General features: G+C 35.7%; 1 protein-coding gene across 2 annotated transcripts; it reads left to right on the forward strand.

The window, feature by feature from the left end:
- The first annotated feature begins 3,847 nt into the window (after nucleotides 1-3,847).
- LOC100806379 (transcription factor bHLH68) lies at nucleotides 3,848-7,305 on the forward strand. 2 transcript variants are annotated; one of them, XM_006585523.4, is made up of 9 exons: nucleotides 3,848-4,354; nucleotides 4,583-4,910; nucleotides 5,085-5,159; nucleotides 5,389-5,454; nucleotides 5,757-5,822; nucleotides 5,969-6,025; nucleotides 6,202-6,252; nucleotides 6,525-6,569; nucleotides 6,852-7,305. In XM_006585523.4, exons 1-9 carry the CDS (start codon nucleotides 4,212-4,214, stop codon nucleotides 6,978-6,980), a joined length of 960 nt encoding a protein of 319 aa, XP_006585586.1. In that variant the 5' UTR covers nucleotides 3,848-4,211; the 3' UTR covers nucleotides 6,981-7,305. The 2 variants fall into 2 exon arrangements, with proteins under 2 accessions (XP_006585586.1, XP_003531664.1); XM_003531616.5 differs by having other exon boundaries at nucleotides 3,881-4,354; nucleotides 6,208-6,252.
- Nucleotides 7,306-23,185: the final 15,880 nt, after the last annotated feature.

Genomic DNA, 23,185 nt, shown 5'->3' on the forward strand with positions numbered 1-23,185 from the left:
TCATATAAGCGAGAAGAAAACCCATAAACATGAGCCTTAAGGTTTTGGGTTAAAGTGTGGTGTCAAGTTCCCTTGTGTACCAAACTCAACCCATTTTACTGTAGGAAAAATTGATGCAAAAATTAGAAAAAAGGCCTTGAAGAAAAATTGAAGAAGTGGACAGCTTGCTTAGCGCGCCACCTAGGCTTAGCATGTGTCCACGCTTAGTGCACAACTCAGGTTTAGCGCGTGGAAAAGCCCACAACAAAGCCCAAAGGCGTGATTAGCGTGAAAGCCCGTGTTAAGCGCGAAGTTAGCGTAAATATTAAGTAACCTGGAGCCTATATAAAGAGGAGGAAGCAGAAGAAAAGGAGACCAAGTCTCAGAGCTATCCAAAGCCTGGGGCTATCCTTTAGGGGAAACCTTTTTTCTTAGTCATTCTCCTTTTTCTTGCTATTAGTCATCCATCCCTTTCTTTTATTAAACTTTGAAGTGTAAAGTCTCTCATGACTATGAGAGGCTAAACCCCCTCGGTTGGAGCCTAACAGCCAAAACCCTTGTAATGTAACTGTTATTCTTATCTATTAATGCAAATTTCAATTTCTATTGCTCTTTTTTGTTTTTCATTATTATTGTGTAGTTTGGCTATCTATGCATTTGTTTTTAGGGGTTATTCATTGAGAAATGGTAATTTAGAAGTGGGTGGAAATTAGGAAAGCAATTAATAGAGAAAAACATTAATATTGCATCAAGGGTAGTTAGGCATGCTAGGCTCCAACATTATCACATTCTGAACTCATCTTTTGCATTTAAGCTATTGTTTAATTTTCTTGTTATATTTTTCTTTTTCCCTTTTTACTCTCAAATTTCACAATTACAATTTCTTTCCTCTTCTACTTTTTATGTTGCTTACAAATTGGGTATTTATCAACGCAAGTGCAAACAAAGTTCCTGTGGACTCAACACTCGGTCTTCCATTTTAATCTTTACTACTTGTGATAAAATTGGTACACTTGTCAATCTGTTAACACCATGCAACTTAAAAAACAAAGAATTTGTTTCTCCTCATAACAAACTTTAGGCACAAGATCAATATGGGATTATGATTAGAGCCATGTGGCTGAAGAAGCTCTACCAAAGCATGTGGGAAGAGAATTCTTTAATCAGGGTTGGATTGGCACTTATCAAGCCATTTACAGACGTGGCTTCCATTAATATGATTTCTTTGCCACATGAAAAGACCCCCCACCATGTCCATCTCAATCAAGTGGAATGAATTTAAGGCATTCGTAAATTTACAGGCTTTTATTAAAGAAAAGTTACCTCCCATTGTTTTTTAGGGAAGAAGTACTTTGTTCCAATCATCCATAACAATCCATAGATCCATGCCCATAATAACTAGGTAGTCCTAAAAGTTGGACCGAATATTTGGAATTGGAGAGGCATACACAATTGAGCAAACCAACTAGCAATCAAGCTTCTTAATATTGAAAGTGATTGATAATTACAAAATTTATGTTTAATTGATAGTCAATTTTGGCTAAGAATGATTAAAATTCATTTATTTTACTGTTGTTTTTAATGAAATAATGAGGAATTTAATATCATGTTAATTTTTTACCAGTAGGATTGAAAAGAAGTAAATTACAAGTGCTTTGGAGGAAAATTAAAGTAAAAAGTTGAAGATTAGGACAACTCGCTTAGCACGCAAGACAGGATCAACGCGTCTCCTCGCTCAGCGGCCAGCTCAGACTTAGTGCAAAGAAGCCTAAAGGGGCGCTTAGGTGAATCCTGCGCTAAGCGCGATGTCACATGAATTTTAAACTACTTTAGGCCTATAAAAGGAGTAGGAAGCAAAGGAGAAAGACACACCGAGACTCATAACTCTCTAATGAATACATCCAAAGCCTGAACATCTCTAATAGGGGAAACCCTCCTTCTCTAGACATTCTCCCTTTTTCCTTTATCCATCTCTTTTCTTCTATCCACATCAGCACCTAAAGTGTAAAGTCTCTCATGACAATGAAAGGTTAAACCCCCATTGTTGGGAGCCTACCAGTCAATGACCTTGTAATGTAATCTTTTCTTACTATCTATTTAATGCAATGCCAATTTTTATTGTTTTTTTTCCTGTGCTTTATTGTTATTATGTGGCTTGATCATTCATGCATTTGTTTAGGGATTAGGCATTGGGAAGTGTTTAATTTCTAAAGAACTGGAAAATGACATTTAAACAACTCATTTTTAGGGATAGAGTGATCTTATTTTGTCTATGCATACATTTCTAAACTTCATGTAATTTACTATTTTATCTCTGTAAAAGGATTTATGAGAGATAATAGATAAATTAAGCTTTTCATTGGGAGGGATCAAGATTAGTATCTTAGTAGATGTGGGTGAAAATTGGAAAACATTAAATAGAGAACCTTAACATTACATCAAGGGTAGTTAGGCATGTTAGGCCTCAACATATTTTAAATTCTGGATTTACCTTTAAGCATTCAAACGCATTATTATCATCTTTATCATCTTTTACTTTAAATCTTTATCTTATTTTTTTACCTTTCTTTATCTTCTATTTTAAATTCCTTATCTCTTGCTTTTACATTTGGTTGGCACCAATCTAAGTATAAATAAAATTTCTATGGACTCGACACTCAGACTTCCGTTTTACTTTATTACTTGTGACAATTTGATACATTTGTCAATGAGTTAACAAAGATCATCTGAGGATTTGAATCAACCAATGAATAATTAAAGTCATCCCTACTAGACAAAATCCAGATTCGACCCGAGTAGCCTCTAGCTTCTTGGATGAAAATAGGTTTGTAACCCTCTCCAAGCCACGTCTTCTCTATTGCATGAAAAGGAACATGTGTCTTATAAATCATGATCAATGAAGGGTGATGATGCTTGATCAAGTCCTTCAAATGACGCCAAGTTTTTATACCCACCACTGCAGAAATGAGAGATAGAATTAATCAGTTTTAACAATAGGAAGAAAAAAAGACATTTATATTGACTCTCACTAATTATTTTCAAAATTGATATTAGTCATATATAATTGATGGTTCTTGCTCTTCAATTTGGAATTTTTAACATGTTGGTGTTATTTAGGCATCAATACTACATATGTGACCTTTAACAATATTTCTTTGCTTAACACTTGGTAAAAATAAATTGACATTTAAAAAAATATCATCAAATATGAATAAATGTTACTAATATATTTTCGCGAAATTTTATCACATGTTGTGAATAGCTCATACCACTAAAATATATTAATAACATTTATTTATATTTGACCACAATTTTTAAATGTTGCCAAAAAAATTTAGTAACATTTTTACTTAGATAAAAAATGTTGTTAAAAGTTATTGTGTAATGGTACTTGAAATTAGATGCTATATAAACATGGATATGTTTTCGTGAATTTATAACAAATAAAAACAAATGTATAAAAAATGAAAAAAAAATTATTATATTTTATAAATTTGTCATGTTACTTATTTATTTTCTCTTTTCTTTAACTGTAATTAATTACTAAACATTCCTAAGATCTTTTGCACACAAAAATTATACTAACGACATTCCCTTTGTAATTTGTATAATGTAGTTGCAAGTAAGCATGTATTGCTGGAGTTTTACGAATTTTCTGCTTTGGTCTTGTTATTTTAATGAGCTTCTTAGATTCTGTAGTTTAGTTTGTTAAAGTGAATTATTGCTCTAGGGAATAAATAAAGCATCTGACATTGATCTCACTACTATTATGCCCTACCTCTCTACCCCAACCCTAGCTAGCCCCAAAACAATCCCAAGGTGCAACCCCAAATTAAGGAAATAAGTCTGAGCAACCCATTAATTTAATAGCCTTAAAACACTGGCCACCAGCTTTTGCGCTCCACTTTATAATAAAAAGGAATACTGAATAAATGAAAGAAAGGAAAGAAAAAGTAACATATGCAAAGTTTCTCAACCCCAACTCTATAAAATACTGAGACCCCATAACTTTAAGTTTCTTCAACAGCTAGTAAGAAAGCAAAACACAACACTTAAAGCTTTAGCCAAAGGTTTGTTTGGTTGCACATACAAGGAAATATATATCACAAAGGTGAAAGAGGAAAAGTATATGGGAAAGGATATTAAATATTTCATTTCCTACATATGGTTCATTTGCAAGCCATGAATTGAGTATTATTAATTCCACACAAAAAATTTCTTTAGTTCAGCAAATGATGGCTGGGAACCCTAACTGGTGGACTATGCATCCACCATCTTTGATCCCTCCCCAGTATGTGTTTGGATCTTCTTCAATTCCTTTTAATTCTTCTACACAAAACCAAGAGCCCCCTCAGTCATTGAGCCAACTTCTTTTGTAAGCACTCTCTTTCTCTCTCTCTTCTTTGTGCATGCCTGCAGTTTGTGGCTTCTTGGTCAATACATATCTTCCACTTTCTCCTTTTAAGTGTTTGAAAAACTGTTTGTAACAGCTTACATATTATACTTTCTTTTTCCTTAATCATCAAGCTTTCTATTCTTCTTCTTCTCTTCTTATTTTTGTATTAATTGTTGTAAAATTTTCTTGGTTATGCTTGTTTTGCAGCACTGGTTTACCAGGAGAGGAAGAGAGAATTGCATTCAGTCCTTTTCAATCAAAAAAGTTGGATGAATGGAATGACCAAATGCTTAATATTCCGTCCCCTATAGTTCCAATGCCTGATGTAATAAAGCAAGAGGTTTCCCAAAGTGGCAGCTTATATCACCATGGACATGATCAGGAATTTCAGGTTTCTGGGGCACCTTGGTCACATATGGTGCCAATTTCTTCTTCCCCTAGGTCTAGTGTTGCTAGCTTCAGTAGTAATAATTTATTGGATTTCACTTACAACAAGACAGATCATAGGAAGAACCAACTACCAGATACATCCGAGGTAATTAAGACTGATCATGTTCTTAATTATTATTCCTTCTTTTATAAATTCTCTCATCTATAGAGTCTAGACTTTCACCTAATTTTCAGTACTAATTTTAACATGCATAGATTATATATTAATTATTGCTTCAAAATTATTTTTCATGAATATGTGTCTCTTGTGCTCTTCTAGTGTAATAGCACAGCCACTGCTGGAGTTTACAAGAAGACTAAGAGCCAACCATCTTCAAGCCAACCACCTCTCAAGGTGACTACTCTCACTGCCTCATCACTTTCACTACTAATTAAGAGAGAGAGAGAGTTAATTACTGAGTGTTTGGTTGTGTGTTGTCTTTCTTGATTGTCTCTCTCTAAAAAACTGTAATATTCTTTTTGCAGGTAAAATATGCATGATAGTTGAAAGTGAGAAAAACACATGATGAATTCATGTACTAACTTAGCTTCCTTAAATATTATGAAATCTCTTGTAATCACAGGTGAGAAAGGAGAAGCTAGGTGATAGAATAACAGCTCTTCACCAGCTAGTTTCCCCATTCGGAAAGGTAATAAACAAAACCATTAATTATTACAATCGCTACATACACAATAAACACTCACAAAATACAAAAACTAGAAACCAATAAACCATAATTACAAAGCGCCTTATGTGTCTGGTTTTACTAGTCTCTTTAAGGAGAGACCCCATATGAACAGTTATTTTTATGATATCCAACTCCTCCAAATACTGTTTTCCTCTTTCTTTTTTTCCACATTTATCGTAATCTCATTTTTAACCTTAAAAGAGACATATATATGACCGGTGTTGTGGTTGTGGTATGTGTGTGTGTGTGTTTCACTTTTGCAGACTGACACAGCTTCCGTCTTGTTAGAAGCCATTGGATACATAAGATTCCTTCAGGGTCAAATTGAGGTGATGTTTCTCCCTCATATTTTTATACCCTCCTGCAAGCTATTGATCTGTGTTGGTGATAGAGCATGCAGTTAAAGTGTCACCAATTTTAATGTTAATTTCTCTCATATAACATTCTTTAGTTTTATTTTCCTTCTTGGGTGCAGGCACTCAGTTCTCCTTACTTGGGCAATGGATCAAAAAACATGAGGAATCCACAGTCTGTAAGTACCCACTTTCCAAAGTTTCTCTCTCTTTCAATTCGTTTATACTAACTCTCTCAAATTAACACGCTCACATATATGGCATACCTATACACACATTTTGAGTAGGACAAAAATACCTACTAAGACATATAATTGAGGGGAAAGTTTCCTCTTTTCTTTATTTTCTTTTGAAGCAACAGGTACACGGAGAAAGAAATTCTGTATTTCCTGAGGACCCCGGTCAGGTATGCTTGCTTTATTGGATCCATCAATTCATTACAATCAAATTAGGAGGAGGCTCTCTTTTGTAATTATTACTTAAATATTTAATCAGGGAATGAAAAAAGCCATAAAAAAATAACAAGGCTTTCTCAGCTTTTCATAACATCTTTATAAAGCTAGTGAAAAGTATAATGCGAGGCTGCATTTCTCATTTGAAGTCAAAAAGCTTGGAGAGAGAGAAGTTGAATTTACTAATACTTTTTTTTTTTCTCTTTCCTTTTTTATTTCCATCTAGCTGTTGAATGACAATGGCCTGAAAAGAAAGGGAGCTCCAAACCAGGTATTCTTTCTTTTTATGCAAAGGTGTACCACGCTTATTATGTCTTTCATTTACTCATGATTATTATCTTGGATATCTTATAAGGTTCATCCTAATCATTATTATCATTATCACCATTAGTTGCATAACTGTGCAGTAGATGCATGCATATATGGCCCAGGCAAAACTATGTATTCAGGCTTTGCATTAATTAATGACGAAGATAATATATTCATTGATGACATTTCATTCATTAATTACCATCTAATCATTTATTTCATTATTAATTAATTAATTAATCAGGATGCAAAAGATAAGCCAAGCGACTTGAAGAGTAGAGGACTGTGCTTGGTTCCTGTGTCTTGTACCCAACATGTTGGAAATGAAAATGGAGCTGATTACTGGGCACCAGCATATGGAAGTGGATTTTAACAGCATGGAAGAAAACTTATGGATGATATAACATCGTGAGCAGTCAATCTGTGATAATGAAAAGGCTGATTGCTCACGATGCTATATGACATTCATGAATTGAAGAAAAAAAAAACTTATCCATTATGATGTACTGTCTCTAATCTAATTAGGTTAACACAATAAGTTATTAATAAGTGTTGTCAAAACATTAATTAAGATGCAATTTTAGTTTTTCTAAACATGCATTTTCTGAGGTAGCAATTATTAATTCCTGCTTTTGTTATGAAGGATATGATTATTGATAATTAGCATTCTGTCTATGTTAATTTGTTTAAGATTGTAATATCTACGTACGTTAATTCATTCCCTCCCATCTTCGTATTCTTCTTTACATTTTTTTTTCAAGTCTAATGTCTGAAAGAGTACAGGAACTCATCATGACGACCTTAATTTGTTACTGATGAGATATAAAATGGACGAAGAGCTAATACCTGTGTATTTTTAACATAAACAAGTTTTAGCATTAGTTTATATATACATAGTAAAAATAGAGCATAAAATTAACTTATAGTGGGCAAAAGAAATCAAGAAGAGGTGATGGAAAAAGAGAAAGTGAATATCATATGGATTCTCATGCTAATTAATGCGAATCAAATATTAAATATACTTAATAAAAACGAGAAATAATGATTATGATCTTTTTAATTAATCTCCTCTGTTGAATTATCAAATTAATTTGGTCTAGGAGACCATGAAAATTTAGAAATAATAATAAATATAATTAATGTAATTTATATCGTTATCCTGGTGAAAATAATAAAATTATGTGTACAGCCACTAGTTAGTTAAAACATATCACTGATATATATGATATCAGTACTAATATATATAGTTTATATATAGATGAATAAGTAGGTGCGATGACGTATTTTTGCGGATACATCTTTTCATCCATTCTTATACAAGCATGAAGCATGCATTAGAGATTTAAAACAAGAATGTACAGTTTATCTATTCCTATTTTGAAATGCTATAAGCTATACGGTATTCTTCAGACAAATCAGAAATAAGGACTATATATACAGACACGAATGCATGCATTGAAGAGAAAAATCTTCACTGTCAACTGTCAAGCTTCGAACTGAAGAAAATTAATTTGTACGCATATATGTGAGGGGCACATGCATTATATGATGATCATAATTCATAAGTACTTTTCTTTAAAATCATCACGTTAATCATATTATTTTTCTCTTTGATGGAAGGTCTATCTCTGATTTCAAACTATATATATACATATAAGAAACATATATATTATGAATACATGTTGTTTGCACAGAGAAAGTTTGACACTAAAGGTGGAATACTGCACCAGTACTACTCATGATTATAGCAATGAATATGAATTTGTTTATTAACCGTCTCTAAAGATAGTTAAAAATAAAACAATTAAGTGGAGGGATGTGAACAGTTGATGGCAGAGACATTCATGTGAATGGATATATTAATTGTTTGGCTGACCCCGAATGTATATATATGGACCCCATCTCAGCTCTCGGGTCATTTTTGGATCACCTTTTAGTTCAACTACTCAAGTGCCCCCATGCCCCATTTCTCCCACGCTCACAACCCCAACTGGCACTTTCATCATACTTACGTTACATATTGCATCATCTCACACAATTAAATTATTATATAAAAGTTATAAATGTTAAGTTGATTTGAGGAAAACTAGATTCAAATTATTTTTTTAGGTAATATTTTGTTTTGAGTTTTGTAAAAAGAAAAGATATTATTAAAAATAAAAATTCTACTAAAATTCAGTGAGATTTATCGACAGAGATATTAATGATAAAAAAAAAACAAACCTAATGGCCAGTACTTCTTAAATGAATTTGTCTCTTGCAAATGTGAAGTTAGGAATTTGTGTTTTCATATGCTGCCTTAATTCCCACTTTCAAATGTAAAGCCAAAGGGGTAATGACTGGTGATTACCTTTTATCCACTAGCAAGTCGTTTATATATAAAGAATGGTCATGCTAATGATAAATAATGAATTAGTTAAGTGATTAGTCCATTACGGAAATTTAATTATTGGCCTATACATTTGTACTGTTTTTCACGATGACGTACCCCATGTAAAGTTGTAGATTAATTAGAATTTTTTTTATATGTGTATAAATATATTAATTATGTGAGAAAAAGCAAAAGTTAAAAGTTTGAATGTGATTGTATCATTTGTTCCCTAGCATGTCCCTCTTTTTTTTTTTCTGAAAAATAGCATGTCCTTCTTAATATGCTTTCCATTGTTAAAAACAAAAGGGAGACAAGAATAATTCAAGAAATGAATTTATGTTAAACACGCGTGCACACAATGAATATACATTAAAATAGAAATCTTAAGTTATTATCTAAAAAAGTAAATAAATATCCATCTTTCTTTCACAAATGTTGGGTAATCACAGGAATTTAAAAATGGCGAAAGATCTTAAACAACGGTCGATCGAGCAGAATCATATAAGTGATCAATCTTACATAGCAGTAAAAACAAAAAGGTTTCTTAAAATATATCCGTTGTGTAATAAATGGGGCTTAAATATAAGAGAAATTTATCAATAAACTATAACAATCATATAAAAATTTGACATCACCATTTAACTCAAAATCTTAAAATTTAATTTTATAAATTTTTTATTTATTTATATATTACTTAATATTTTTATTTCTATCTTAGGTAAGACTTCACTTCATATTTATACTTCAATATCTAAATCAAAATATTAAAGATTGGTACATGATTTTTATCAGTAATTTATATATATTACAATATGGTAAACTTGTACATTCACACCCACATCTAATATGGAATTTCTTACATATTCACAAGATGCCATTGTCATCATTCATAAAGTTTAACGTAACTTTACAATTAAATAGAAAAAGAAAATTGCAATTAGGGTTAGTCAATAGTCATCTTTAGAATTTATTTTCTTTGTGAAATAATCGATCATCATTATAATTTGTAACAGTTAAGATGGTTCCCAGATCTGTCTAAGTAATTTTATATAATGTATATGCAAACTGAAATTATGATAAAATGCATGTATGAGAATAGTAAATTATAAAGTTTTAATATTTAATAAAATCCACAAATATAGAAATAATAATAAATACTACACGTGCATACATTACCTTATAATGAGACAAAAGAACAAGAATGATATGGGTTAAATTATAAAGAACAAAATTACAAAAGCAAAGGGTTATGGGTGAATCTTTATACCCTTGTTTTTAAATAATAGAGTAGTGCTTGGGCCGTGTTGCTTTCTGTTTGTCTTCACCTTCTAGCCTTCGTGCTGCCAAGCCAACCCTAGGAAGAGAGGAAGAGGAATCACATGCAAGGATATATGAAAAGAGAATGGAATATTACATAATAAAATCTCTTTTAAATAAAAGATAATTCATTACATTCTTATAGTATGTTTGTTTCTCGTTTTTAAAAACTGTTTTCTGTTTTTAAAAATATAAAAAATATTTTATTAGAGTAATTTTTAAAATTATTTTCAAAATTAATATCTTTTTAAGTTTTAAAATGAAAATAAGAAAAACTTTAAATTGTTTTGATTTTCTACATTTTTTGGAATTCAATGGACCTAATAAGTCCAAAAGGAAAAAGACATTAGTGAAACTAAGCGAGAAGTAGGAACTCACATAACATCATAAATTAACAACACTGACTAATCTCAGTAGGAATCTCTCATTATATATAAACCACATGGTTAGGCTCTTGATTACAAGCCATATTGGCCAACGCATTAACACTCCATGTTCAGAGGTTGATGGATTACTTAGACAAGACTCCAACCATGTACACTCCTTGCTGTCGATCGTCTCACCTTCGATATATACTTGAAAATTTTCCATTACTCATATTCCTCCTTACATTTTTACATCTTACATCTCCACTTCTAACTTTCTAAATCTTTTTTTTTTAATTTTTTTAAAAATACTTTTTAAAAGTAAAAAAAAAATAACAATCAAATAACCCTAAATATTTGGGAGAAAATCTTAAACCATTATTTTCTCAATGGAATTTATGCAGGACAATAGTTTATTATATATATATATATATATACATTTTAAAAACATCTTGGCCCAAAGCAAAAACTCTTATTTTTTTCGTTTCATCTATATTATCTTCTATGTATAAAAGATAAAGTATGAGATAAGAAAATATCATGCATGTCAAATTCTTTTTTACTTTTATGTTACATTAATTAGCAAAATACTAATGTTAATTCTTTTTTACTGTCTATTTTTCGTAAGTCTTGTCACCGTATAGACGTAGTAGTTATATTGTCACGCTTAATTTTTTAAAGTTTGTCCAGCGCAACTTCAGCTCTCTCAGATACTATGGGCGCCATGTTGATTTAGGCTGTAATTTTGTTTTATTTGTTCTTGACTGATAAAAATAAATAGTGTCACGCTTAAAAGTATCCATTCAAAATTTTTAACTCTATTTAACCTAAAATGGGGAGGGGGGGAGTATAAAGGCAAAAATTAAAAATCATTTGATTAAATTTGTTCTAATAGTTAAGATTTTACTCATTTTGTTCTTAATTTTGATGTGTTGATGTTAGGTAATAAATAAGAGAAGGGTTGAGCATAAAATAGAAAGTTCCAATTAAAAAACTGAAAGTTAAATTAAAGAAGATCGTTTGGTGCCAAGAAGGCTAAAAGCACGACATATGAACGCTCATGGTACCCTTTACTGAATGTCTTTAACATGATAAGGGAATTCTAATTTCTAAGGCATACAGGCATTCCACCCCTATATAAAGGCATGTCAAAAATATTGAGGGGAGTCAGGGGACCTTTTGCTCATTTCTCTAGTAGCCATAATAACACCCCTTCTTCTTGGATTCTCTCTTGGAGCTTTTGGTGGGTATATGAAAAACATTACCGTGGAATCTCTAATTTTTTCAAGGATCAACGAAATTTTCTAGGGTCAAGTGAATTTCTATAGATTTAATTTATGAACAGTTGATTTAGTTTTTAATAGAAAAAGAATCTCTTTATTTTTTGTACTCATAATTATTGTTTTTCATACTTAATTTCTAAGAACCCGATATCTCTAGCTTAAGACGATTTTAGGTTTTTATATTGAGTGAAAATTTGATATAAAATCATGCTATGAAATATGACTTGTGTAATTTTCTAGGATAAGAATAGTCATTGAATACTTACCTCAACTTTAATCCAAACATGCATTAAATCAAGTTCAGTTCTTCTATCTATGTTTTTTATACCTAAAATCCTCAAATTATTGTTATCTATCCAAATATTTGCCGGTTTGTAATGGATTTCTAGCATGCAATAATTTTATAAAGTTTAAAAAGTAAAAAAATTAGTGAAAACTTGATAAAATTTGAAAGATTTTACAAAATGAGGGATAAGGGTTTAAAGAGGAAAATTTGAGATTTATTTTATTTTATTTTTTACCTAAATTTGATGTTTAGATTGTGGGTTTAGAATAGAAAAAAGTTCAATTTTTTTTATTAATTTAATTTGTGAATAATTTGAGGAAACAAAAATTGACAGCTTTTAATAGAAAGAAAACAATTACTTAATTTGAAAATAGGAATATTTAACGGACTCAAGAATACTCGGAAAACTAAATTATAGAAAGCAAAAATGAAATTAGGCTAAATTTTTTTCCTTAAAATTATGGGAAATTCTAATATAGTTTATGAGATTAGTGATAACTGCTAAATAATTGTGAATTAATAGTAAATAATTAGTCAAATTTTGGCCTGAAATTAATTATTTAGCAGTTATTTGTGATTAAAAGTTAGAAAGTTAATTAAATTGAATTTTTGGTTGCAGATACGAAAATTGAAGCTACATTAAGCAAAAAGGCAACAAAAAGTGAAGGAAAAGAAGAAAATCTGAAGCAGGCTCAGCCCAATACGCATGCTCAGCGCGCGTCATGCGCTAAGCGCACCTACGAAGGCCCAAAGCCCACTTCAGTAACTATAAACAGAGAGCAAGTCCAAGGGAAGCAGACACCACCACAGAACCCTCCTCTCCTAGGGGTTTCATTTACTCCCTTTCTTCCACCCCTTTTCATTCTCATTGTAAAGCCCTCAATGGCCATGAGTGGTTAAACCCTTAGTTAGGGCCTGGCAGGCTTAGAAGCCAATGTGATGTATGATGTACTCTTCACTATTTATCAATGCAATACAGGTTTTTCTTTCCTATTTTCTTTTCTGTTTTTATCTTGCATACTCATCTTTATATTCCGTTAGGGGTTAGTCCACTCAGGAGAGACTAACTTCTAAGTAAGATTTAAAGAAGATATGCATGCATTAGTTTTAGGGGTTAGACGCTCGGGAGAGGATAACTTCTAATAGAACACGAAGAAAAGATATCATACTAAAATCATTGCTAGGCATAGAGTGATTGCATTATGCTCATGCGTCAAAGCAAACATCTAGAATTAGAACTTCATGCATTTTATCTATTGAGCCTTTGCCTTTTGCAAAGGCATTTGGGAGATAGATAGGTAGAATAGGCTTGTCATCGTGAAACATCAGAGGCAAGGCAAGTAAATGAATAGATGTGGGTAAGGTAGAATCACTTGAAGTGATAAAAGAAAAAATCATAAACTCATACATCCTAGGCAGACAAGGCAAGTCAGTTCCTAATATTATTTTATCGTGAATTTATCCTTTATTTAAATCTTTTATCTTTCTTATCTTTCATCTTTTTCTTTATCTTTAAATATCTTATCTTTTCTTTTATGTTCTAATTTTATCTTTAAATATCTTATCTTCTATCTTTCTTTATCTTTTATTTTAAATTCTTATCTCTTGCTTTTAAATTGAATTTGCATTAATCTAAGTACAAACAAAGTCCCTGTGGATTCGACACTCGGACTTCCGAGTACTTTACTACTTGTGACGATTTGGTACACTTGTCAACGAGTTAACAATTAGCGATAAAGTTAGTTTTGCTGTTACGTTTAGTCAATAGACATATTGATGTGGCCTTTAAAAAAAAAATAGACATATTGATGTAGTACATTATTTGTTTCATCATAATTATAAATTTTTATTTTGTGAAATAAATAAACAAGTATATTTCTTCTTCTTTCTGTATTTTTTTCAAGTATTTCTTATAATATATGATAGTCTACTTAACGATTTTTTTCATAAAAGTATTAAAAATAATAAATTTTTAAAAATAAATTTATTAATTTCAACTTTTATTTTTAAAAAGTTAAATAAGAATAAAAGGTGAAAAAAAAGTTAAATAAAAAACAAGTATAAAAAGTGAAACAGAAGCAATATACGCGAGTGTTTGACCAAGATAGAAACAGAGAAACAATATATGCAAACAGAAGCATAGTTATCACTTATTAACATGGTCAAAACTGCAGTTTGGTCCACTTTTGTGAGACCGCAATATAAACCTGCACATTTCAATCTCTTACCCCTTCCATTTCTGAAGCTGAATTCATCCAATTGGAGCTTTCGGTAATACCTTTTTCTCTCCATTTTTTTTTTTCCTTTTTTCCCCCTATTTATGTGGGGTTCATGTTTCAAGTTCCTGTGCAGTGGGACCAACACAGTACATAACAAGCGACCCAATTGGCCAAAGCCTTTGTCACTGCGCTCAAAATCTGCTCTTGCTGTTGCTGGAGCTGACCCTTTGGAAATGGCAGAGGATTGGAACCGCACAGCCCTTCTTGTGATCGACATGCAGGTACTTATTTACTTAATTTCCAATGTTGTTCCTTCTCAGAGAGAACATGTTCTCGGAGAAATTAAGCTCTCTCTCTCTCTCTATCTATCTCTCTATCTATCTATCTATCTGCAGAAAGATTTTATAGAAGATGGGAGACCCATGCTAGTAAAAGGAGGCAAATACATTGTCCCAAATGTTATTAAGGCTGTGGATGTTGCTAGGCAGCGTGGAATTCTCATAGTTTGGGTAACATCATTCTTTTTATGTTGTTCCTTGTCTCTGGATAATGATCTTTCATGTTGGGGAAGGTGGGGGTGATGTTTCAAATGTAAACCAATGTCTTCCTTTCTATGAAATGAAACAAATATTAATGAGTTACTTGTTTGCCTGATGAATGCCTCCGTGCTTGGTGAAGTTGCTAGAAAAAGTTTAATAGGAATGCACTAACCAATCAGAAATAATTATTAGTATGACTTTTTAAATGTTTATTATAAAAGTCAATAAAATTACCATATATTACAGTTTGTGATTAACCGACAATGTAAAGAATCTTTATACTGTATATATTATTTTTTCATTCAAGTATTGTTTGATATTAGGGAAAGAATATCAAAATGTATATAATTAAGTTTGTTTTAGTTTTCATAATTCATTAGGTTCTTGATTTTTAAGATTTTATTTATACATACCCGGATATGTGCTCTGAATTTTGGATCAGAGGTTTGTTTTTTGCTTGTCTTCTTGAATTTGAAGAGACAAAATTATCTCTTTGCTTATGTTTTCTTACAAACTAATGGTGACATGACAAAGTTATTTTCCGTGGGCAATGCTCTGCACATGTTTAGCAGCCAACACAGAGAAATCAAAGTCTTATACTGTTGTTTTCACTGGACATTTCGGTCTGTTGACCATCAATAAAATAGTTCCATGATGTTGAATTCTGTCTCCTAAAATGTTTCCAGGTAGTACGGGAACATGATCCCTTAGGAACAGATGTTGAGCTCTTTCGTCGGCATCATTATGCAGCAGGGAAAGTTGGTCCAACTTCTAAAGGAAGTGAAGGTGCAGAGTTAGTTGATGGACTGGTAATTAAAGAAGGGGATTATAAACTTGAGAAAACCAGGTTAAGTGCATTCTTTGCTACACACCTTCATTAAGTCCTTCAAGGAGCAGAAATTAATAGTCTGGTGGTCACTGGTGAGTAGTAATAGTTGTAATGCACAATGTCAACTTACTTACGGTTTTATATTTATGCATTGACTTCATATAGTTAAATCTGTAGGTGTTCAAACTCCGAACTGCATTAGGCAAACTGTGTGTGATGCCGTAGCATTGGACTATCAGCCGGTAACTGTTATTGTTGATGCTACAGCAGCAGCCACACCTGATATTCATCTCGGTATGTATATTTCAATGTCTCAGATGTTTTTGCGATTGACAGGAACTTTATTTGAATAATCATCTTAGAGAAGATCTTCTCTGCAGTAGATATTTAAGTAGATAATGATTTTTAGCTTTGCAATGTCCTTGTTTTTAAAAAAATTCTGTTATCTCTGGAATAGTATCAATTAGTTAACATATATTATTCACTCATATGTCCTAGAACTCTGTGCAGAGAGAGATTGAACTCCGATCTTTATAAAGTGCTGCAATTAGTTAGTTTGGCATATGAATACTAGAATTTGGTCACTTTACAAGTTGTACCATTGTTAGAGATTAAGAAGTTATCTGACTCTGCAGATACCTAATAAAGTAAACAACATCTAGTAGGTCAGTACTGATTTCTGAAGAGGATTTTCTATGAAGACATTTTTTTTAAATGACAATTCATAATTTTCTATGAGAGGAATGTAATGTCTCATAAGTGGTGACTTGTTTGAGGAGTCGAGGACGAATAGTTGTAAAATCAAAATTTCTTGCTGAGTCTTCTTACTCTGTGGAGTTAACATGGTTGCTCTGGGACATATTTAATGCTATCATATACCACTCTTCTTTAAATTCATTTCTTCTTTTTATGTACCAAAAGAAAATTCATTTCTTTTTGTGGATACCTTCTGATATTATAGATACCTTCAAAGCAGGTAAACTTTTTTTTTTTTTTCAAAAATATGATCAAAGTTCAGTTGATGGCAATGATGACCAATATTTCGTTGGTTTCAGCCAATGTGTTTGACATGAAAAATATTGGAGTTGCAACCCCAACATTACAAGAATGGAGCGAACCCAAAGTTTGATCTTATATGAAGCATGCTACTTTTTGCACCTAGTGGTGTACTGGTGTTCAATTCCAAGACTCAAGAAAGGTGCTGACGTCTTTGACAGGTTATCTACATGGCTAAGTTTGTTTATTTTAATATTCACTTCACTTTTGTTGTGACCACTATTAACTTATTTTTTCTAGTCCAATGCACTCCAATTTAGGGGGAAAAAACCTAGTTGCTTGTTAGGAACCAAGCACGGGAACGGGAACAACCTAGCTTCGAGGGCTAGGAACCTCCATAGAAGAAGAGGGAGAAAGCGAGAGAGAGACTAAGGGGGAGAACTTTTCTGATATATTTTCAGCATAGCATTGCAGAAGCGCTTCTTACAATATATAAGGGCTACCAAGGGACAAGTTCCTGACAACAATAACAAGAAAATACACAAATCCAGGGAATATCCTAACAGAATGATATTCCCTTATTCACCACTACAAAGGCACTACCAAAAAGATACAAATCCTACTACACTCTTCATGTACGTGCAATGCATGCAGCATGTGTCATAGCTAGCCACTTAATGTTGTTGCCTCCCTTTTGGGTCTCACGCATTTTTTTGCTTCTTGCAGACCCCTTACTTCCTGCAGTCCCATTGATACAGAGGAACAGACCATTGCAGTTCAAGCTCAAGATGCAGGACCAATTGCAGAACCAATTTCACAGACTCGAGAACAAGAAGAGAATGCAGAAGCAACAGATCAGCAGGTGCAATTAGTAAAGAGGCCTAAGAGGGTAGTAACAAAACCATCTTACCTTAAAGACTATGTCTGAGGGTGAGATGGGTATTTTAGTTAAGTAATATTCCCTTGCTTGGTGCTTGTTTGATAGTTGGGAACAAGCATAACGAACTTGCGTAATTGGGCTCCAAAATATCCAATTCTGTTAGGAAGAACTAGTATTAATAGCTATGTAATAATTCAAGCAAGGCATGAATGAGAATTACCTTCTTTGATTTTTCTTCTTGTGTGGAGGTGCTGGTTCCTCGAAAACCAGTTTTGCGTTTTCCCCTTTTAATTAGGTGTATCAAGTGGTGCTTTCATTGCCTCCCATGTCCGATCAACCACCCCTTTCTTCGACTAAGCTCGAGGAGATCCTCGTTGCTCTTACCACACAGCAATTGACCCTCTCCCATAAAATTGATGACCTTATCCAGCATATATCCCCTGTTCTTCACCCCCAACCATCTATCACCTCCTCCATTCCTCGCCTATACCCCATACCTGCACAACAACACAGAATGAAATTAGAGATCCCCCGTTTTGACGGCGTTGATCCAATTGGTTGGATCTTCAAGGTGAATCAATTCTTTGATTACTATGGCACCCCTGAGCATGAGCGATTACAGATCGCTGCGTTTTACATGGAGGGCCGCGCCCTCTCTTGGTTTCAATTGATGTCCGCCAACGCACAGTTCACGTCGTGGCCGGCGTTCATCCAGGCGCTGCAAACGCGATTCGCGCCCTCTCAGTATGAGGACCCAATTGGAACCCTGTGTAAATTAATGCAGAAAGGCACAGTGGCTGCGTACCTGTCGGAATTCGAGGACATTGCGAACCGTATTGTCGGTATTCCTCCTGCGTTTCTCCTTGGCTGTTTCATCTCCGGCCTCACACCGGAGATTTGTCGCGACGTCCAGCCCACCAGCCCCTCACCCTCACCCAAGCCGCTGGCCTCGCCAAACTCCAAGAGGAAAAACTCCTCGACTCCCGCCCCTCTCCACCTCCTCCCCGACCATGCCCACCATCCACATCCTTCTTTCCCACCATACCTCTCCGTAACACCAACTCTCTATCCCTACCCTCTTCCCTGCCTTCCTCCTCCCCGCATCAACCAAACCCAGCACCCTCCCCGCTTCCTTCGCCTATCCTTCGTCCCCAACCACCTCCTCCATTTAAACGGCTCACTTCCGAGGAAATTGCATCCCGCCGTGAAAGGGGGCTTTGCTTCAGTTGCGATGAGAAATACCATCGAGGACACCGGTGTGCCTCTAGGGTATTCCTCTTGCTCGCTGAAGACGGCGACACCTTCCCTTCCCCTGAATCCCCTCTTATAAGCCATCCGGACCCTGACCCTGACCCGACACTTGACCCGGCCCATCATCCGGACCCATACCCGACCCATGACCCTGACCCATACCCGGCCCAGTTAAGTTTGAACTCAATGGCAGGACATCTCGCGCTAGAGACGCTCCGTTTCATTGCCACCATCTCCGGCAATGAAGTCGTGCTTCTCGTGGATGGCGGGAGCACGCATAATTTTATCCAAAGGCAGCTCGTGGATCATTTGGGCCTTCCTTCTCGGCCGACAACCCCCCTGCATGTCATGGTTGGCAATGGCCAACAACTGGACTGTGACACCATCTGCGAGGCCATTCCAATCATCATCCAGACCCATGAATTTCACGTGGACCTTTATGTTCTTCCTATTTCCGGTGCTAATGTGGTATTGGGGGTTCAATGGTTGAAATCATTGGGACCCGTCTTGACTGATTATAATACCCTGCTTATGAAGTTCTTTCATTCCGGTGGCCTGATAACATTGCAGGGAGACATGGATGCTTCCCTTACATCCCTTTCGTCCTTTCGTCCTTTCGTCCTTTCGTCGTCTCACCCGTAAACTCGCTACTCCCATGTACTATCATATTACCTTATTAGCAGACCACAATTCGACCACTCAAATGATTCCTCCTGCCATACAGACTCTTCTTGATAAATTCGCAACCCTATTTCAGCCACCTCAATCCCTTCCGCCACCGCGAAACACTGATCATCATATCCATTTATTACCCCAGGCAGCTCCCGTTAATGTCAGGCCCTACCGTTACCCCCATTACCAGAAGAAGGAAATCGAAGAGCAAGTTGATTCGATGCTACAAAAGGGGCTCATCCAACCAAGCACCAGCCCCTTTTCTTCTCCAGTGCTTCTAGTTAAGAAACAAGACGGATCATGGCGTTTCTGTGTGGACTACCGCGCATTGAATGCCTTGACGGTGCGTGACAGGTTCCCCATTCCCACCATTGATGAACTCTTGGACGAATTGGGTGGAGCGTGCTATTTCTCGAAGCTTGATCTTCTGCAGGGGTACCACCAAATCCGAATGCACTCCGATGACATACCAAAGACGGCATTCAGAACTCATCACGGGCATTACGAGTTCAAGGTGATGTCGTTTGGACTCTGTAATGCCCCTTCATCGTTTCAAGCTACGATGAACCAGATATTCCAACCATATCTTCGCCGTTTCATCATCGTCTTCTTCGACGATATTCTAATCTACAGTCGCTCTATGGATGATCACCTCCGGCACTTGGACATTACCTTTCAGGTATTGTTTGTGAATCAATTTGTTCTCAAACTTTCTAAATGTTATTTTGCTCAGCCTCAGGTGGAATACCTTGGCCATTTAGTCTCGCATAAGGGTGTTGAACCTCTGCCTTCCAAGATCTCTGCTATTCAGCAATGGCCTACTCCTCACACAACTAAGGCAGTTCGAAGTTTTCTGGGTTTGGCTGGGTTCTACAGGAGATTTATACAAGGGTATGCTACCCTTGCAGCACCCCTGGTCAAAGCAACGACCCTCGACCCTTTTCAATGGACACCTGAAGCACAACTTGCTTTTGAGAAGTTAAAGCTTGCACTATCGTCGGCACCGGTGTTGGCATTACCAGATTTCAGTATTCCGTTCACAGTTAAGACAGATGCCTCAGGGGTAGGCATGGGTGCCATCCTTTCGCAAAAGGGACATCCAATTGCGTTTTTCAGTAAGCCATTTAGTGCCAAGTTGCTTCGTTCCTCCACTTATGTAAGGGAACTATTCGCTATTACTGCTGCCATTAAGAAATGGCGCCAGTACTTGCTGGGGCATCGTTTCATTATTCTAACAGATCATAGAAGTCTTAAAGAGCTTCTCACTCAAGCTGTGCAAACCCCAGAACAACACATGTATCTGGCCAAGCTTATGGGATATGATTACCAGATTTTGTATCGTTCCGGCGCCCATAATCAAGCTGCAGACGTGCTATCTCAAGTTCCTGAATCTCAGTCCCACCTCTCTATGATTCTTTCTGTTCCATGCTTCACATTTTTAGAGGAACTTGCACAGCAATTGGCCCACCATGATGATTATCTTCAGTTATGCCGGAACATTAGTGAAGCACCTGCGGTGTTTGAGGGATTCTCTCTTACTGATACCTTCATTCTCTTTCGAAATCGTATTTGGCTTCCTCGTACTCTTCCTATCATACCCACTGGGGGTCACGCCGGAATCACAAAGACACTGACCCGCTTGTCCGAAAACTTCTTTTGGTCAGGAATGCGAGCTGATGTCTCGACATTTGTGGCAAATTGTTTCAAATGCCAATGTACCAAGTATGAAACAAAGAAGATGTCTGGTCTCTTATGCCCTTTACCGGTGCCGCGGCAACCATGGGAGGATCTCTCCCTTGATTTCATTACAGGTTTGCCACCCTCCAATGGTCACACAGTCATCCTGGTTGTAGTGGATAGATTCTCAAAAGGGGTTCACTTAGGTACATTACCTACGGCCCACACCGCGCATACTGTTGCTTCCTTATTCTTGAACATCGTAGCAAAGATTCATGGCCCACCCCATAGTCTGGTCTCTGACAGAGACCCTTTATTCATAAGCAAATTTTGGCAGGAACTTTTTTGATTAAGTGGTACTCAATTAAGGATGAGTTCAACATATCATCCTCAAAGCGATGGCCAAACTGAGGTCCTCAACAGGGTCATCGAACAATACCTGAGGGCTTTCGTTCACCGGAGACCCACCACGTGGGGCAAGTTCCTTCCCTGGGCAGAGTATTCACACAATACTTCTTAGAGCTCTTCGACGGGTTCAACTCCCTACGAAGTTACATTTGGAAAGAAGCCTTTCAATTTTCTGGCGTACGTCACTGGCCAATCCTCCATTGACGCCGTGGACACTATGCTCACTGACAGAAATGAAGTCTTCCAAATGATTCGCAAGAAACTGTTGAAAGCACAAGAGCTCATGAAGACCAAAGCTGATACCAAATGACGTGAGGTGAATTATCAAATTGGGGACTGGGTGCTCCTTCGGCTCAGACCCTATCGTCAGTCATCAGCTAAGGGATTGGAACCGACCACAGGCAAGCTATCAAAGCGGTTTTTTGGTCCCTTTCAAGTTGTTGAGCACGTAGGCAAGGTCGCTTATCGGCTCCAACTTCCGGCAAAGGCCAAAGTACACCCTGTTTTTCATTACTCCTTGCTGAAACGTTTCCATGGTGATCCCGCAGCAGTTCCGGCAGCTTTCCCTGCTGCAATTCTCACATCTCAGCCCTCCATTGCTCCTTTAGCTATCTTAGCAGCGCGCAAGGCCTCCAATGCAACTACTGAAGTTTTGGTCCAATGGCAGGGCCTTTCCCCCGATGATGCCACTTGGGAAGACTGGATCGAACTCCGCAATGAATTTCACCTTGAGGACAAGGTGCTTTCCCATGGGCCGTGGAATGATACAGAGGAACAGACCATTGCAGTTCAAGCTCAAGATGCAGGACCAATTGCAGAACCAATTTCACAGACTCGAGAACAAGAAGAGAATGCAGAAGCAACAGATCAGCAGGTGCAATTAGTAAAGAGGCCTAAGAGGGTAGTAACAAAACCATCTTACCTTAAAGACTATGTCTGAGGGTGAGATGGGTATTTTAGCTAAGTAATATTCCCTTGCTTGGTGCTTGTTTGATAGTGGGGAACAAGCATAACGAACTTGCGTAATTGGGCTCCAAAATATTCAATTCTGTTAGGAAGAACTAGTATTAATAGCTATGTAATAATTCAAGCAAGGCATGAATGAGAATTACCTTCTTTGATTTTTCTTCTCGTGTGGAGGTGCTGGTTCCTCGAAAACCAGTTTTGCGTTTTCCCCTTTTAATTAGGTGTATCACCCATATTACTATCCCTATCATTGCTAAACTAAGCTCAAATCTATTCTTCAAAATTATGATCATCCATGCAACCCAACTGCATTTTCATTCTTCAAATACGCTCCCAAATGTCTGTTATGGGAAGAAAGTTCTTAATTCATCGAAGCTAATATCAGGTGAGTTTTTTTTCTTTTATTACAAGAAAAGAATTTTTAAGGATGCCATCAGTTAAATTGTTCTGGAGTTTGTAAGTGATTTATAATAGCGTTTCTTGAAGAATGCCATCTTGGGATTTAGCAGCGTTTCTTGA

Source organism: Glycine max, chromosome 8 (assembly GCF_000004515.6).
Source record: "Glycine max cultivar Williams 82 chromosome 8, Glycine_max_v4.0, whole genome shotgun sequence".
Taxonomy (NCBI): Eukaryota; Viridiplantae; Streptophyta; class Magnoliopsida; order Fabales; family Fabaceae; genus Glycine; species Glycine max.